Source organism: Chenopodium album, chromosome 23 (assembly GCF_948465745.1).
Source record: "Chenopodium album chromosome 23, dcCheAlbu1.1, whole genome shotgun sequence".
In the NCBI taxonomy this organism is placed as follows: Eukaryota; Viridiplantae; Streptophyta; class Magnoliopsida; order Caryophyllales; family Amaranthaceae; genus Chenopodium; species Chenopodium album.
The window spans coordinates 28,080,229-28,097,110 of NC_137856.1; the positions used below are offsets into that span (position 1 = coordinate 28,080,229).

General features: G+C 31.8%; 2 protein-coding genes across 2 annotated transcripts; one reads left to right on the plus strand and one right to left on the minus strand.

The window, feature by feature from the left end:
- Nucleotides 1-202: 202 nt before the first annotated feature.
- Nucleotides 203-8,091, minus strand: LOC145607737 (CBL-interacting serine/threonine-protein kinase 1-like). The gene is made up of 12 exons (XM_081663329.1): nt 7,685-8,091; nt 7,463-7,525; nt 2,624-2,695; nt 2,383-2,490; nt 1,996-2,076; nt 1,675-1,854; nt 1,375-1,587; nt 1,174-1,275; nt 955-1,071; nt 766-828; nt 585-659; nt 203-494 (listed from the first exon to the last, which is right to left on the minus strand). Exons 1-12 carry the CDS (start codon nt 7,877-7,879, stop codon nt 396-398), a joined length of 1,368 nt encoding a protein of 455 aa, XP_081519455.1. The 5' UTR covers nt 7,880-8,091; the 3' UTR covers nt 203-395.
- Nucleotides 8,092-15,173: 7,082 nt separating this feature from the next.
- On the plus strand, nt 15,174-16,609 carry LOC145607267 (protein FAR1-RELATED SEQUENCE 5-like). Its single transcript, XM_081662982.1, has 3 exons — nt 15,174-15,642; nt 15,723-15,988; nt 16,573-16,609. The coding sequence occupies exons 1-3, from the start codon at nt 15,289-15,291 to the stop codon at nt 16,607-16,609; spliced, it is 657 nt and encodes a 218-aa protein (XP_081519108.1). The 5' UTR covers nt 15,174-15,288.
- The last annotated feature ends 273 nt before the right edge of the window (nt 16,610-16,882 follow it).

Below are 16,882 nucleotides of genomic sequence, written 5' to 3' on the forward strand. Positions count from 1 at the left end.
ATAGTGGTTCAGGCTGCTGTATGGGGAGCCAGAGGAATTAAGAGAAAACTTGGTTTTTTAAGTAAGTTGAAGTGTTGCTGGCGTATTTTTTGCTCAAGCAAAGCGGGTTCTCTAAATTACTTAGAAACCGTTGTTAGTTTAGCCATTGTTTGCAGATAGAAGGAAAATGGAAGATGAACTGGATGAACTATGTACAGCTTCATATAATAATCGAAGCTAATTTTCATTGAATTTCTTTTTCTTTTTCTTTTTTTTTTCTTTTTGCAAGGAATTGGTAGTCCAAAGTATAAAAAACAATACACACTACATAATTACAATTTACTGAAATATTGAAACTTAGAGGACTCTAGCTCTTTTCTGAAAAATGACACTAAAGATGCATCTATCAATGTTGACTAGCAAACCTCTGGTACAGTTTCTGCACTCAATATGGCTGCACTTAACAACTCTTGGCTCCTTGAGGCACCGAGGTCGTTTGATAATTTGTTACATAACTGCACAAACAGAGAGATTTTGTTAGTTCTATAACATGGAAACAATCACGCAGATATAAATTGATGATATATAGGGAGATAGACATTAACCTGACGATAAATTAAAGAATCTCCACAAGTTTTTCTCAATTCAACGACAAATAGCGATGGACTAATCTCAAAAACCTGCAACATCATGGAAAGAAAGTGAGCAGGGATTGTTGGAAGATTTGTTTACTTGTTCATATGCTTGACAGAATCAATTTGTCCAGTAAGCAACAATTATACTTACTTCTGCTGCTACTGAAAGGCTTCCTGGAGCTCTGTGATCACTTTTTCCTTGCACCACTTTTAGCTGAAACAAATAAATTCGAAACTCAGCAAAAATACTTGTAAAATAAATTTAACCAAAAGACCACATGTGTGGTCATTCTGTTAGCGAAAGGAATTTGAGGGGTCAAATTTTGTCGTTAGAACTTACCCTCCTATTTTTTTTCTGAACTGAGTATCCCATTCCTGTTACGATATCCTCAATTCTTTCAAGCAACTCTATGTGCGAAAGATTGGAAGTGAATCTGATCTTCCTTTCGGAAACATTCTGCAAACATAAAACAAGCAACCATTAGCTCCTACTTACTAATTTTTTACTGTCTTCACATTAGAGTTAGAATTAAGCTTAGAGATTCATCAGTGTTCTCACCTCTTTCTCAAAAAATCCTGAAAGGTCAAGGAATGATGACATTCCAATAAGCTGAAACGCATTGATGTGTTTAGGAAGGCCAGGACTTTTCTCTCCATCAGACTGATTTATACAAGTTAAAATTGCAAGCTATTAGCATCTTTTATGGGAATGTAACATTTTATGGGAAAGCAAATGAAAGAAAGGGATATCAGTCATTACATCAACATTAATCGAGAAGGCTTCCTCATCTACATATACATCATCTTCTTCATCGTCGGGATTTGAAGGAACATACCCTTGCTTAAACCATTGATCTGCTTTGATCTCAGCCAATGTTATTCGGGTGGCAGGGTTCGGGTCAAGAATCCTCTTTATCATCTTTTGTGCTCCAGAAGAGAGCCATTTTGGTATCTGAACATCTCCTCTTGTGATCTGTAACATCAATGATACATAACATTATAAACTACAAGTAAAACCAAAGATAAATTAGAGTCAGATGATGGCTATTAAGGGATATACCTTTTGATAAAGGACAGCGAGATTCCTGTCATCAAAAGGAAGATAGCCTGTGAGAATGACATAGAGGATGACACCACAAGACCAAACATCCGCGGTAGCACCACTATATCCTCTATTAGCTAGAATTTCAGGAGCAACGTAATTTGGGCTCCCACAGGTTGTATGTAGCAAGCCGTCACTCTATAAAAAAATAAATAAATAAATAAATAAATAAATAATAATAAAAAAAAAAAAAGAATGGAAAAGGCTACCAGAGATTTAGGAGCTGAAGAGAGGTATTAGTGAATTTCACAGCTAGTATCGATCATTATTGCTACTTACCCCGAAGTGTTGTGGTAATGCACTAAGGCCAAAGTCTGATACTTTCAAGTTCCCTTTACCGTCTATGAGGATGTTCTCTAGCTGCAAAACAAAGTGAAATTGACAAATAAGCAAGTTGCAATGTCAAAACAAACTATCAGAAGGCCTAATGGTGATGTCATAATCATGCTCCAATAAAAATCTTCATAGATGTCTATTTTCTACAATTTTGGACCTTAATTTTCTAGCAAACAAAGTGAAGTGACAAAAAAGCAAGTTGCAATGTCAAATGATCACATGTTGTGGAAAAACGCAACTGTGACATACATGTTTAAGCAGATGAAGTGATATTTCTCATCAAAATGAAAGAACAATTTGGCGTCAACAACAATTATCCAGCAATCTAACCTTAAGGTCTCTGTGAAAGACACCCCTGTCATGACAATAACTGACACCATCAATAAGTTGTTGAAAGAGCCTTCGTCCTTCCTTTTCTGGGAGTTTTCCTCGGGATGCCTACAAAATCATGAGCCGTTAAGGAGTAGCAAAGAAAAAGAAAAAAAAAATAAAAAAAAGCTCAACGTAGAAATATATTAGGATGCTAGTATAAGCTAGAATGCTTTGATAAATGATCAAAGAAATCACTTACGATTTTATCAAACAGTTCTCCACCATGCACATACTCTAGGACCATATATATCTTTGTTTTGCTTGCCAAGACCTGCATCATACCACCATATAAGCTTAGCTCAGTCTGATTTTGTCCATTTTGACATGGGCATGTAAAATTATATGTTACATCTAAGAGCACAATGCTGATTCTAATCCATTTTTAAAAATAGTTAGACTGAGTTCACTGAAAATGAGCATGTATATATTCATAATGTATGAACTATTCACAATGGACAAGGATTCATGCCTATTTAACTCGTAGGAGCACCATATAATGATTCATGAACGAGCCTAGCTATATTGCATAAACTTAGATACTATCAGCCCATCTGTTGCTAACCCCAAGCAAAAACAAAAACAAAACAAAACAAAAGTTGCAAAACCAAACCCAAAAATAGTAAAATTAAATGTTAATTTTTTTTACAAATAAAGAGAAGGCCCTACCACGTCAAAACCTTGCACAAGTCAACTCAACCTGTGCTAATGTAAGCAACACTTAAGTGAATAAAGAAGATATTCATATTACGGGGTAAAATTTTACACCGTATTTAATATTGTAAGTATTATACAAGCGATTCTAAAAATGGCAGTTTGTAAATTATAAAAACAATGGACCCCATGAAATAACTCAAGCCACTATTTTATTTAGTTTTCCTGTTATAATTCTGTTTTTTGGATGCTCCCAAATAATTGAATTGGATGTTAGCCAGACCATATAAAGCTTCCCCAGGTAGAACAAAACAATTTGCACCATATAAGAGTTCAAACACTATTTGAGATAGCTATGTCTTTTATGAGTGGACCCCCAGATTTCTGTGGACTAGTACTCACCCCGTGGTATTTCTGTTTTTGAATGGACAAAATCTTTTCCTTTTTTTTGTAAAGTCTATTTTTTGACAAATTTCTTACAAGAAATTTTATTGACTTGTCAATGTAACCATTGAAGTTCAATTAAAATTAATTACAATTCAAATATTTTAAAAAAAACATATCAATTTATCAAATCTAACTTGTAAGTGATAACTTTGAACTTGTTCTCTTGAACTTCAAAAAGATTTATACTAGAGACTTACTCTGCATTTCCTACATGCAAGCGAAACACACATCAAAGTATTAAAGAGATCATGCAAGTAAAATACATAAAAGTGGAACCATGACAATGTGAGTCATGGAAAAATATAGTGATAACACATTATTAAGAATGATTATGTATGAAATATAAACTATTATAAACCTTTAAATGTAGCAATTAATATAGAATGAAGTACTGTACTAAATATCTACTCCGTAAAAGTGTAAAACGCATTGTATTGAAGACCTTGGACCCGTATGCCATATAATGAATGAAATTATAATATGCAGAAATCAATTCATAGACAACAAAAACTTTCCATATAAAAACAATGTAATGAATTTCTGTCTGTTAAAAAAAAAAAAAATCACACAGCATCTATTTTCAGCAAATCCCCATCAACCATTCAACCTCAAGAAACAACCAAGTTCCAGTGGAGCCATATCGTGCATGATAAGCACCACAATTGGATGATTGCTTTTGCCATTTATTTTTATTGGACCCACCATGGGTCCATCATAGCACATGCAATATCCACTTCTTATGGTTCCACCACCTTCATTTTTCATGAGAAATCTTCATTATTGGACAATTTAATTTCACATTTATAATTCGGTGCTTTATCTTTCTATGTATTACACACTTCCACTACATTAATGTCAAAAAGTAACGGAGGGAGTACGTATTACTGAGTTTTAATCTCAATACTTTCACATATTTTTTTTTTAAATAAATGGGAGCCCGAATACTATTGACTTATAGACACAACTTAACCTCGATAATTTATCACTAATTCTTGATTTTAATTTCGTAGCAAGAAGTACCATGGAATAAAAAATTACAAAATGGTTTATATGGTAAATTATGTCATGTTGAAATGGATAGAATTGAGTTGGAAAGATGAACAAATTTTCTCATATTTTAATGATGGTAATGTATCTTTGCTAAATAATTTTAATAATTGATTGGTCTGCCATAACCAGGATATTTCACATCTACCATACCAACTTGCGTCATATAAAACGACATATTCACCAATAAAACTCTTCCAGCAGAGATCCAGGATTTGCACCCTCAATTTTTGCTCTCTCTCATTTTTTTTAACAAAACGGCTCCTGGCGTCCGTCTAAGCCTCTAAGGTGTGGGTCCACTACAAGAAACAACTTCGAATTTCCTAATTTTATTAACAAACAAATATTCTATATTTATATATTATCACCAAATTTAAGCAACTCCGATATTACGAGTACTCCCTCTGTCATATAAGATTGTCTCGTTTTTCATTCTAAGTTGTTTTTAAAAAATTGTTTTGATATAACATGATCTCTATAGTATTTCTCTACGTGAGAAGATTATTTGAAAGAGTACAAGAGACTTGTTAATAAAATAACAATCCAAGGAGAAATCTATAAATATAGTATTGTTAAATTTCATTGTCCACGGATTACTCATATCTCAAAATTGGTTGTAATATCAACTTGAAACCGGCCTTATATAAGAAGCAAGTTCATTACGAAACATCAAAACTCTAAATAATTGTGGTTAAATTTTAATCAAATGGGTTGGCTCAATACCTAAATAAGATGCTCTAATTAGGGAAAAATAATGAGAGTAGTTCATGTCAAATAGTCAACTCTACCGGAAAACACCACTTTAACAATACAGCAAAGATCTTTAAAAGTGGTTATAAGTCTATTATAAATGATTTGTTACATTAAATTATGGTACACAATAAATAAAAATATAAAAAAAAAAAGAATATACCCCGGAAAATCCATGTCTTCTTCCTTTTACAATCATCAATTACTTTAATATAATGGTGTGTACAAGCACTTTTTAATTAAAAAAATGTATCTATCCATAAAGTGATAAGAGTAGCAAATTATGGTCAAATTTTGAATTAGATTAAATTTAATGGCCCCAAAACGGCAAATGAGAATTTCCCACGTGACTTGATAATAGCCGAGTAAGAATTTCTTCTGTTATTAAAAAGACAAAAACTTTTTTAGAAAAAAAAATACTGAATGGACGGCAAAGTTAACGAGTTACAAGTCTTACAACAAAAAAGGTTGAACTTTTATGAGAGTAAAATGTGGAAAACGTGAATATGTGTCTCCATACTAATACTAATTTCCAACAACTCCATAGTGGTTAGACAAACATAAGTAAGTTTAGAATCTAAAAAGATTTAATTTGCTTATATACCGCTTAAAAACAAATTTCATTTGATCGTAAGTTTTGGATACCTACTGAAAAATTAAAAAGTGAAATTAACAACGATGCTATTTTTTCAATGGATACAACGTATGAGTGATGAGAACGTGTAGCACTAAAAAAATTCGCCCCACCTATAGAGGCATAGGTCTTTACTCTTGGTGTACTTATATTAGGAATTTAGAACATGTTTATGTTGTTTGAAGAAAAAAATCATATAATGACAAGTGATACCAAAGAAAAAAGAGACCATTATGAAATAATGAAAGCGTCAATTTGACTTTGTAGTTTTAAGGTATTGTGGAAACAATATATCCAACAATTTTGGAAAGTGATTTTTGTAATTCTCAATTTTAGTCTTTTTTTTCGTTTAAATAGTCTTGTATAATTATACCAACCACAAAAAATGACAGAAAACATATCTTTGGATTATTTAACTGTTTAATTAATTAATTATACTTAGTATAAAAGAAACTCCTACATTAAAATAATTAATTAAGGAAGAAACTACTCTAAGGAAAACGACATATTCATCATCAAACTCTAATCAAGACTTTTTATTAGTCATAACCTAAGAAAGAATTATTTGAGTAATTTTTTATTTTAATCTAAACTTTAGGTGTGGTTTTTAGAGTTTCCAACAAGCAAGGGCAAACACATGGTGGGGGAACCTAATAAGTATTTCAACCTCCTAATGATAATTACGTTAAACAAAGTTAAAGTTTATGGTTCACAAGCAATCAAATATTTGCAAATTTAATAACAATGTAATTTTTTACAATAAAAGTTGATCTCATAAAATATAAATCTAACCAAATGCATAATTTATTTTTTTACTTGAAATAAATCAGGATATTTTGGGTTTCCTCATAGCTCAAACTTCAACAACACTAACATTTATGCCTTGCACATTAATTGTCCTTGATAAGATAATCCTTAAAAATGAACATGACATTTTATAATCTAAGGACGGATAATCCAAATCTTAAACATTCCTTAATTGCTTGAGAAGCAAAAAACATAAACCGACTATGTTGAATTTACTTTTTAATATAGTTTAGGTCATTAGGTGTTCAAATAATACGAAAAGAGCAATAGGACGGATCATAATCCGGTATTTATACACGGAAAAGTAAGTATCAAATTTTTCATTAAGAAAAGTATCAAATTGAGGTTTGGTGATAAAATGAGACAAAATTTAATGTCATTAGATGTTTAATATTATTACTTTTAATCGCAATCACAATACTTAAAATTAAGTTTAACGAAATATAAAGTGAGAATTAGAGTATCTCTAAAGTATATAACAAAGTTTATTCTTTAATGTTGTTGATACTAAAGATGTGACAAGAGCAAGTAAAGGATCAAATGACCCCTAAAAAAAAACACTTTCTTTATCCATGTAACCATGTTGAACTAACCCATTTACCATAAACTACCACTTTATATGAATTTTATACAAAAATTTAATCAAATTTGGTATACTATAGTAAAAAAAAATTTGGGGATTCGAGAAATTTAGTAATTTACCTCGTATAATCTGACAATATTGGGATGTCTCAGAAGCTTCAAAGTAGCAATTTCTCTTTTAATCTATACCAAAATCAACCAAAAATTCCCAAAAAATGAGGTTACAAATTTCCCAAAAATTAACATAAAAAACCAAACTCAACCAACAAAAAAACAAATACCCATTAAAATTAACATCAAAATAAAACAAGGGTATTGAATCAATTGAAAAATTAATTAAACCTGATCTGTGATCTTGAGATTAAGAATCTTCTTCTTCTCCAAAATTTTAACAGCAAAAGAATTTCCAGTTTCAATATTTGTAGCAAATTTAACCTTGCCAAAATTTCCTTCACCCAAAAGTCGACCAAGCTGGTATTTACCCAATCGCATTCCCTTAATATCACCCCCTCTTTCTTCCTCTACCTCTCTCACCATCTACTTTTCTCTCTCCTCTGTTTTTGCTCTGTTTTAATGGTGAGAGAAAATTGCAGAGGAAAAAATAGAGGGGAAATTTGTGGCACCTTGAATTTTAATTTTATTGGGTTGGGAAAATAATTAACAGATTTGTGTATAAATATGTAAAATTGGAAATAGAAGTACTTCGTATGTTTTTTGTTTTAGGGAGTTGGAAGAAAAATTGAGGGAGTGGCGTATAAAAATGGGGTGTCAAGATTCTGCTATTTAACATAATCGAGGGAGAGAGAAAAGGGAGTTGTCACGACTCACAAGATTGGTTACGTGGATTGACCTTTTCGATTATACAACTGCTCCTTTTTTTTTTTTTTTTTTTCACTTTTACCTTTTTAAATAATTCGTATAAGGCCAATAAGGGCTTGTTCTGATTTACTGAATTGAGCTAAACTAAATAAATTGTTTATGAGAGAAGAAAATTAGTAACTAAACTAAACTGAATAGAATTAAACTGATTGGAGCTGAACTGAACTAAAATTAAGCTAAAGAGAACATGCCCTAAGTATCAGTAACTTTTGTGTGTGACCGGCTGACACACCAGTAACCCCTGACAAATCGAATAAATTCTGACCAAGTGACCTATTCTTTCAAAAAAAAAATTTGTGACTGGCCACACGGTGTTACCTGCCACATATGAAAGTTGAGTCGGGTTGTTTGATCCAATTTTTAAAGTTGAGATTTTTTATTATGGTAAATTATTATGTTCAAACAAGCAAGTCGATACTTTTTTTTTTTTTTTTTTGGGTCGAGGATGTTTAATTTTGACACCTCACTTGTAGCTATCTTTCATTCTTTTGTGATTTACTCCCTATGTTGCCCTATCTTCTTTAGAAATTTTGAGATAACACTTGTCTCTTTTTTCTTATGATAATTATTGCTTCATTTTCTATAACAACTAAGAAGAGTGTGTGCAGGTCCGTTCCTGACATTTTATGGGCCCTAGGCAAAATCATAAACAAGGGCCCTTAGAAAAAAAAAAAAAAAAACGCATTCTAAAATAATGTAACATATAATTTGTCTCTAGTACAATATATACAATATACTGCATACTCCATATTACTCCGTAATATTTTCAAACACTTAGCTATTAATCTAGACTTAGTTCTGTGTACTACGAAGTAAATAAGAACAATGTTTCATTGTAACTATGATCTACCTGCTATACTATGTAGTATATTTTAAGAGTATCAACAATCGAAATATTCTTCAATAAGGTTGAATACTTTATCATAATTTTGTTAATTTAAAAGTTAAAACTAGAGTATCTAAATTAAACACTAATTCCCAATAATTATCCATGGATAAAAACAGAGAAAGGAGAGAGAAACTTTACATGAATGTGAAAGAGAATAAACACAATTAGTGGACACAAATACACGCAAACAACTCGATGAGATGATTAAATAAATAATTTTGTTATTTTTATTCATAGTAGGATAATTAAAATATACTAGTATAATTGAAGCTAATGACTGGTGTAGTCTTTTAATTAACCATATTTTTAAGTGCTTATAACATTTTCATAATTTTATTTACACTATCAAAATATTTGGGGAATTGATAAAAGTGAAAGGCAAGAACCCATTAATTTACTTGGTGGGAAATGAAGTTTTTTACTTGTATTTAATGCTGAGAGAATTGGAAAGTGGGAATTGCAACAATTTTGAAGTGAAGCTATAAAGAATTAACGGGGAAGAATTAAAGACTGTTGTCTTCTTTTTTTTATTTTTATTTATTTTTTTTACTCATTTAATTTTATGAAAGCCGGGGTAATATTTTTTTTGGGCCCCCACTGGCCATGGGCCCTAGGCCATGGCACTCCCCGCCTACCCTCAGGGCCGGGGCTGAGTGTGTGGTCATATATACCCTAATTTGCCGACAATCAAATTTGTGATATAAGGTCAAACTAAAAGAGGTAGGTCTCTAGACATGGTCAGCTAGTTAATTATGAGGCGTATTAGCCGTCCCTGTTAAAACAAATGTAGTATTTGTCAGCGTAAAACTTTAATCAGTAACATCATTTAATTATTCTTAACCATCCTATATGATAAAAAGTTGATTTTCTTAAAATATTAAGATGATTCTAACAGTAATTGTTTTTAATCTTATACATTAAGCACAAACATTAGTCAAATTGGTGTAGGTGAATAGTATAAAAGTCAAAATGAGCATTTATTTTAAATATTGGGAGTATACATACATTAGAAAAATTGTATTCCGTATCTTGTTAGTTTCATCTTGAAATAATTGATACTTTGCACCATGTATTTATCAAAAACATTAACTTTATGCATTTTTGAATCTGATTAGATCATCGAAATTTTAGATTGAATCATTGTAATTTCAAATCAAATATTTTTACACAATTCTTTTCTCTAATATTAATGGTAAAAAATGTGCATAGACAAAAGTAAGTATAATATAAAGTATAGTCGTTGCAATAATTTAAAATTCAAGATGGACAAGTAATGAAATTTGTTTTAATATAAGTAATTGGTGGATAGTTCATTTTGATTATATATACTCATTGTATTAACATCGTCTATATTTGGTAATCAAACAAACTAGTACTCATTATTTTTTACAGTAATTCTATGATTCTATCTGTAGTTGATTGTTTATTTAGGGCCTGTTCATATTTACTTAATTTCAGTTCAGTTCAGTAAAGTTCAGCTCCAATCAGTTCAGTTCAGTTCAGTTCCAATCAGTTCAGTTCAGTTCAGTTCAGCTCTTAATTTTCCTCTCTCATAAAATATTCATTTCAGCTCAGTTCAGTTCAGTTCAGTTCAGTTCCAATCAGTTCAGTTCAGTTCAGTTCAGTTCAGCTCCAATCAGTTCAGTTCAGCTTAGTTCAGTAAATGTGAACAGGCCCTTAGTTTACTTGTTTTTTTTTTTTTTTTGGAATTTTTGTAAGCTATTGAGGACTTTGAGGAATTCCATTCCACACCTTAGGGAAGAGTTTGAAATAGTCATCTGCATTTTATCTTATTTTTATTACTCCTTATTAAATAAAACATTAAAACATGCTATAGGTGGGAATGTGTGATCAATCAAGCAATATTGCATAAACATGCATGCTACATGTAACCCCTTTGCTTTTCAATGTTTTCATGCATGAATTAGATGGTAAGTTTGTAACCACCCCTTTGCTTTTTTAAGTGAAACGGTTGTAGCTTAGTACAATATTTGATTAACACGTTTCTCAACAAATCATATATTTTTTTTGAAATAAAACTCTAAAAAATAATGTGACAATATGATAGAAGAGATTAGAATATACAAGTATTATTTTAGAGTTAAAAATTCGCGTGTCATGAAAACTGATGAATGAAATCATAAACATGTGATATGAAGTGTAACCAAATAAAATTCATGTTTCTTAAATAATTGTTTATTTTTTTTCTACAAGAGATCTTAGTAGAAGGTACGTAAAAAAATATACAAGTAAATAAACATGGCTGATATGGGTCCAAACAGTGGCGTATCTAGGAATTCCAAACCGTGGGTTCGAAATCTTAAAAAAAAAAAAAAAAAAAGATGATCATATATCAATAAAATATTCAATACATAAGTTTAAATTTTGCGAATAAACACAATATATTTTTCTATTGAAGGATTCCTTAGCTTGAACTAGGTGAAGAACAAGTAGCGGACTTTTGCGACTTCCCGGCACGTTTTCAAAAAGAATCTAAACTCATGGTAAGTTGGTAACAAAAGCTCTACAATCTACAATAATACACAAAATAAACAATTAATTATCTAAACAATCTAATAATTGTTATTTCAATTTTTAAAGTTTATACTAGTTACAACATTACTACTTGCTTCTATAAATCTACTACTTTTAAAGTATAATTCTATTGAAAAAAATTATATTACACATAAAATAAAAATCCCAAATCCCCAATAAACATATATTTGACGATAAAAACTTCTTCTAATTATCAATTAAAAGACCAAGTAAAAAATTTAAAATTCTAAGTTTCTACAATTCAATTTGTCAACAATTCAAGTATTCAACAATATATCAAAGCCAATTAAACAAATCAGTAATTAATCTAATCTAATTATCACTAAATAAGAAATGTCCATATTTTGGTTTTGAATGTTATTTAGAAATATGAATGTAAGGTGGATAAAAAAAAAAGAAAAAAACAAAACAAAAAATGGGGGCAGTAAAATTCGAACCCAAGACTTCGAGGAACACACTGCTCTAATAGACAGCTCCTTACCAATGCGCCAAACATACTTAACAAATAATTAACCTCACAAAAATGGTTTTAACCCTTTTTTTTAATATTTTTTTTTAGAAAATAAATAAAACTGGTAATTTTTTTCCAAAAAATCTGTGGGTTCAATGAACCCCCCCTAGATCCGCCCATGGGTCCAAAGTTGTAGTGGTTGGGACAAGAATGAGAATGAAAGTCATACTTGCCATGAGTGATGGGATGGATGTGACCTGGGTTTTCAGGTTGTACGCGCCACAAATCCACACCATTCTAGGCCTTTAGGGATAAGGGTGGGCTAAAGCCTTCTTCTTGGTCTCTCTTCTTTCCTAAATAATTGATTTTTTTTTTCAGTATTTATATACTTCCTCTGTTATTTTATACTTGACCTGTTTCTTTTATCACACTTGCCAATGTAAAACTTTATCGATCATTAACTTTTATTCTTCATGAGTAAAAAATGTAAAATTTACATTTTATGATATTAGTTATTAAGACGAATTCAAATAGATCTTACATGAATATGTTTTCCCTTGAATATTATTCACAAAAGACAGTCAAAGAAGGGATAATGAATAGTGTAAAAGTTAAAGCGGGTCGAGTAAAAAAGAACGGAGGAAGTATATATTTTGACCATTGTTTTTTAATAAAATATAAAAAAATTATCATAATATATATTGTTAAATATTATATAGGTATTCATATTATCAACTCCATTTGCATGTACCCGGTGTACAGTATTTTTACTGTACATCGGGTTTTTCTCACGTGCAACTTCTTTATTGTTTTTTTTTTTTTTTAAAAAAATAGCGGAATTTAAAATCACGGAATTTTATACCTAAATAAAAAAAACGCAGAACAATGGAGGAGAGAGAAAGTGAGAAAACGCAGCTCTCGATCATCCATTGAGGAGAGAGAAAGTGAGAAATCACAAAAATTGCAAAAAACGATCATCAATCGAGGAGAAAAAAGGTTAGAAAACGCAAAAATTGCAGAAATCGATCATCAATAAAGGAGAAAAAAGGTGAGAAAACGCACAAATAGAAGAATTCGATCATCAATCGAGGAGAAAAAAGGTGAGAAAACTTACAAATTGCAGAAATCGATCATCAATGGAGAATTCGACTTTCGATACAACAAAATGCAGCAATCTCATTCACGAATTGCTACAAAAACAGAGGCAAGTTGAGACTGAATTTGAAATCGATTTAAATCGATCGATTATAGAAGAAGAAGAAACTTATTGTTTTGGAGATGAATTCGTACCAATATTCAACCATCCAGACAATGCAGAAGCAATTGATAATGCAGAAGACGCAATACACAATGCTGAAAATCAAGTGGTTCCTGATAAATCAATTGATTCAAATTCAGCACAAACAACCAAAACAAATGCAACTGAAGGTAATTTCTATAAATTTTTGAGATTGTATGCTAAAAAGAACCCTTTGAATACATAATTGTTACCCTTTTTATGCATAAACGTGACCCTATTTATGCCTAAATGTTACCCTCAGATTGAATGCAGAACTTTTGAGATTGCATGCAAAAAGTAACCCTTTGATTGCCTAAATGTTACCCTTTTCATGCTTAAAAGTGACCCTATTTATGCACAAATGTTACACTCAGATTGTATGCAAAAAGTAACCCTTTGAATGTCTAAATGTTACCCTTTTCATGCTTAAAAGTGACCCTATTTATGCACAAATGTTACACTCAAATTGTATGCTGAAAATTCAAGTTGTATGCAGAAAGTATCCCTTTGAATGCCTAAATGTTACCTTTTTCATGCATAAACGTTACCCTATTTTCACACGAATGTTACCCTTTTTTATGCTGGCTGTGGTTATTATCTGATTTGTTTGTATTAAATAACAGATACAAATCCAATTGATGCTTCTGGTTTAGATCTTAGAGGATCATTTGTTGGTGTGGTAAGAGAAACTTTTGAAGAAATTTTGGAATTGTATGAAAAACATGCTGCTATACTGGGATTTTCAATAAGAAAACATACAACTAGATTCAAACAACACACAAAAATAGTAACTGAGAAAAACTATGTGTGTTCTGCTGAGGGAAAGAGACATTCAGGTCAGAAGAAAACAAAGTTAGTTGAAATGGTTGATGAAGAGGATGTAAATGTAAAAGCAAGAAAGCCAAGACAAGTAGCCATTACAAGATCAAATTGCAAGACATGCATAAGAGCAAAAGTGAATAAAGAAGGACAGTTTGAGGTGGTGTCTCATGTTATTCAGCATAACCACGAGCTAACAAAGCCACAGTGGCATTATTTGCATCGTTCTGAAAGAAAAATGACAGAGGAAAAAACTGAAGCAATCAAAACAATGAAATCTTCAGGTTTAACTACAATGGACACTTACTATTACATGGCTACAGAGGCTGGAGGAGAACAGAATGTAGGCCATAGTGTTGTAGATCACCTGAATTTCTGCTCAAGGTTAAGAATGGAACAAATTGAGGCTGGAGATGCTCAAACTTTAGTGAACATTTTAAGTCAAGAACAATCAGAGGATCCAAACTTCTTTTTTAGAGTGAAGTTTGACAAAGAAGGAAGAATTTGCAATATCTTTTGGAGAGATTCAATGATGCTAGAAGACTATAGGATATATGGAGATGTTCTTGTCTTTGATACAACATACAGAACCAACAGATAAATCTTATATGTGCTCCATTTGTTGGCATAAATAACCACTGGCATAATTGTATGTTTGCATGTGCTTTTATTAGGGATGAAACAACAGATTCATTTGTGTGGTTATTACAAACCTTCTTCAAAGCTATGGAGGATAGAAAACCAACTTCAATATTCACTGACCAGGACCAAGCAATGGCAAATGCAATTCTGGAGGTAAAAGATTTATATTGACATCTTACAGATTTGAGATCTGACAATAAAGTTTTTCTTTTCACATAAAAGTTACCCTTTTATCTGCATAAAGTTATCCTTTTTAGTGCATAAAGTAACCCTTTTAACAGCATAAAGTGACCCCTTTATTTTCAATGCAGGTGATTCCAAATACAAGGCATAGACTTTGTATATGGCATTTGGAGCAAAATGCCATAACCAGATTTGGAGCTCTTAAAAAAGACAAAGAATTCAAATTTGCATTCAACCAGTGCTTAAAGATGTGTGTGACAGAACAAGAATTCGAAGAAAAGTGGCAGGCAATGTTGCAGAAATATGAGTTGACAGAACACTCTTGGTACAAAAGAGTGTATGAGTTGAAAGACAAATGGTGTCCTGCCCTTAGTAGAGATTTCTTTTCAGCAGGAATCTTATCGTCACAAAGGAGTGAAAGCACTAATCATGCTATAGGATTCAGAGCAAGTAAAACAACTACTTTGACAGAATTTTATACCATATTTAAGAAGACAACCAATCGTTGGAGAAGCACAGAGAAATATGATGAGTTTACCTGTAGCAAGTCAATAGCATTCACTTCATTGCCTCTCTCTGGAATGCTAAAGCATGCTGCACAGGTAAAAAGTTAACTGACAACTACATAAATTACACCTAATATATGGCAATTTAAATGAACCTACATGATTTTGATGTACAGGTTTTCACTTTATCACTCTTTAGAGATTTTGAAGAGGAGTTTGGATACTCTATGGCAACAACTGTTCAGATGTTAGGCAGTAATGAAGAATGCCTACTTTATCAAGTAACACTAGAAGACAAGCCATGGTCTGCACATCAAGTAAACTATATACATGAGAGCCAAACTGTATGGTGCACTTGCAAAAATTTTGAAGCATCTGGATGGTTATGTTATCATTGCATCAGAATTCTACATTTGCATTCAGTAACAAGAATACCAGATAAGTATGTTTCAAAAAGATGGACTAAGTTTGCAAAAACAGAGGCATGGGATAGGTTGAAGAATCAGGATCCTAAACAGCGATATATTCCATGGAGGCAAACAATGATGAGGAAATACTACAATCTAATCTTAAAAAGTCAAGAAAATGAAGACACAAGAGCATTTATGGAAGAAAGCTTCAGAAACAGTCTTAAAATGGTGGAAGACTTACTTGCTATTGCTGCTCAGAAAGAAAGTGCAGAAGCTGCTTCTAACATTCCTGATGTGGCAGACAGCACTCAAAGCAATACTGACGTTTCTTCAGCATCGAGTACAAGCACAAGTGTACCACAAATACTTGATCCTAAAACGGCTGTAACAAAAGGAAGAAGCAAGAGAGCAAAAGGAGGACTTGAAAAAAGCAAGAGAAAAAGAAAACCAGCACTGCCACCTCCAAATTCAGAATTTGGATCAAAAACACCTAACTTACGACTCTTTTAAGATCTTTTTTTGAACATTTTTTTTTTCGAAATTAATATACCTTGTATTGTTAAGCTTCAGAAACAGTCTTAAAATGGTGGAAGACTTACTTGCTATTGTTGCTCAGAAAGAAAGTACAGAAGCTGCTTCAGAAACATTCCTGATGTGGCAGACAGCACTCAAAGCAATACTGATGTTTCTTCAGCATCGAGTACAAGCACAAGTGTACCACAAATACTTGATCCTAAAACGGCTGTAACAAAAGGAAGAAGCAAGAGAGCAAAAGGAGGACTTGAAAAAAGCAAGTGAAAAAGAAAACCAGCACTGCCACCTCCAAATTCAGAATTTGGATCAAAAACACCTAACTTACGACTCTTTTAAGATCTTTTTTTGAACATTTTTTTTTTTGAAATTAATATACCTTGTATTGTTAAACT

Excerpts from the sequence above, each read along its gene's own strand:
- LOC145607737 (XM_081663329.1), bottom strand. The coding sequence starts at position 7,879 with ATGGTGAGAGAGGTAGAGGAAGAAAGAGGGGGTGATATTAAGGGAATG. Across the intron at positions 7,526-7,684 it reads ATCTCAAGATCACAGATCAG|ATTAAAAGAGAAATTGCTAC; the intron begins GTTTAATTAATT and ends ATTTTGGTATAG. Across the intron at positions 1,855-1,995 it reads CATTACCACAACACTTCGGG|AGTGACGGCTTGCTACATAC; the intron begins GTAAGTAGCAAT and ends ATTTTTTTATAG.
- LOC145607267 (XM_081662982.1), top strand. The coding sequence starts at position 15,289 with ATGTGTGTGACAGAACAAGAATTCGAAGAAAAGTGGCAGGCAATGTTG. Across the intron at positions 15,643-15,722 it reads TGCTAAAGCATGCTGCACAG|GTTTTCACTTTATCACTCTT; the intron begins GTAAAAAGTTAA and ends TTTGATGTACAG. Across the intron at positions 15,989-16,572 it reads GTAACAAGAATACCAGATAA|AAAGAAAGTACAGAAGCTGC; the intron begins GTATGTTTCAAA and ends ATTGTTGCTCAG.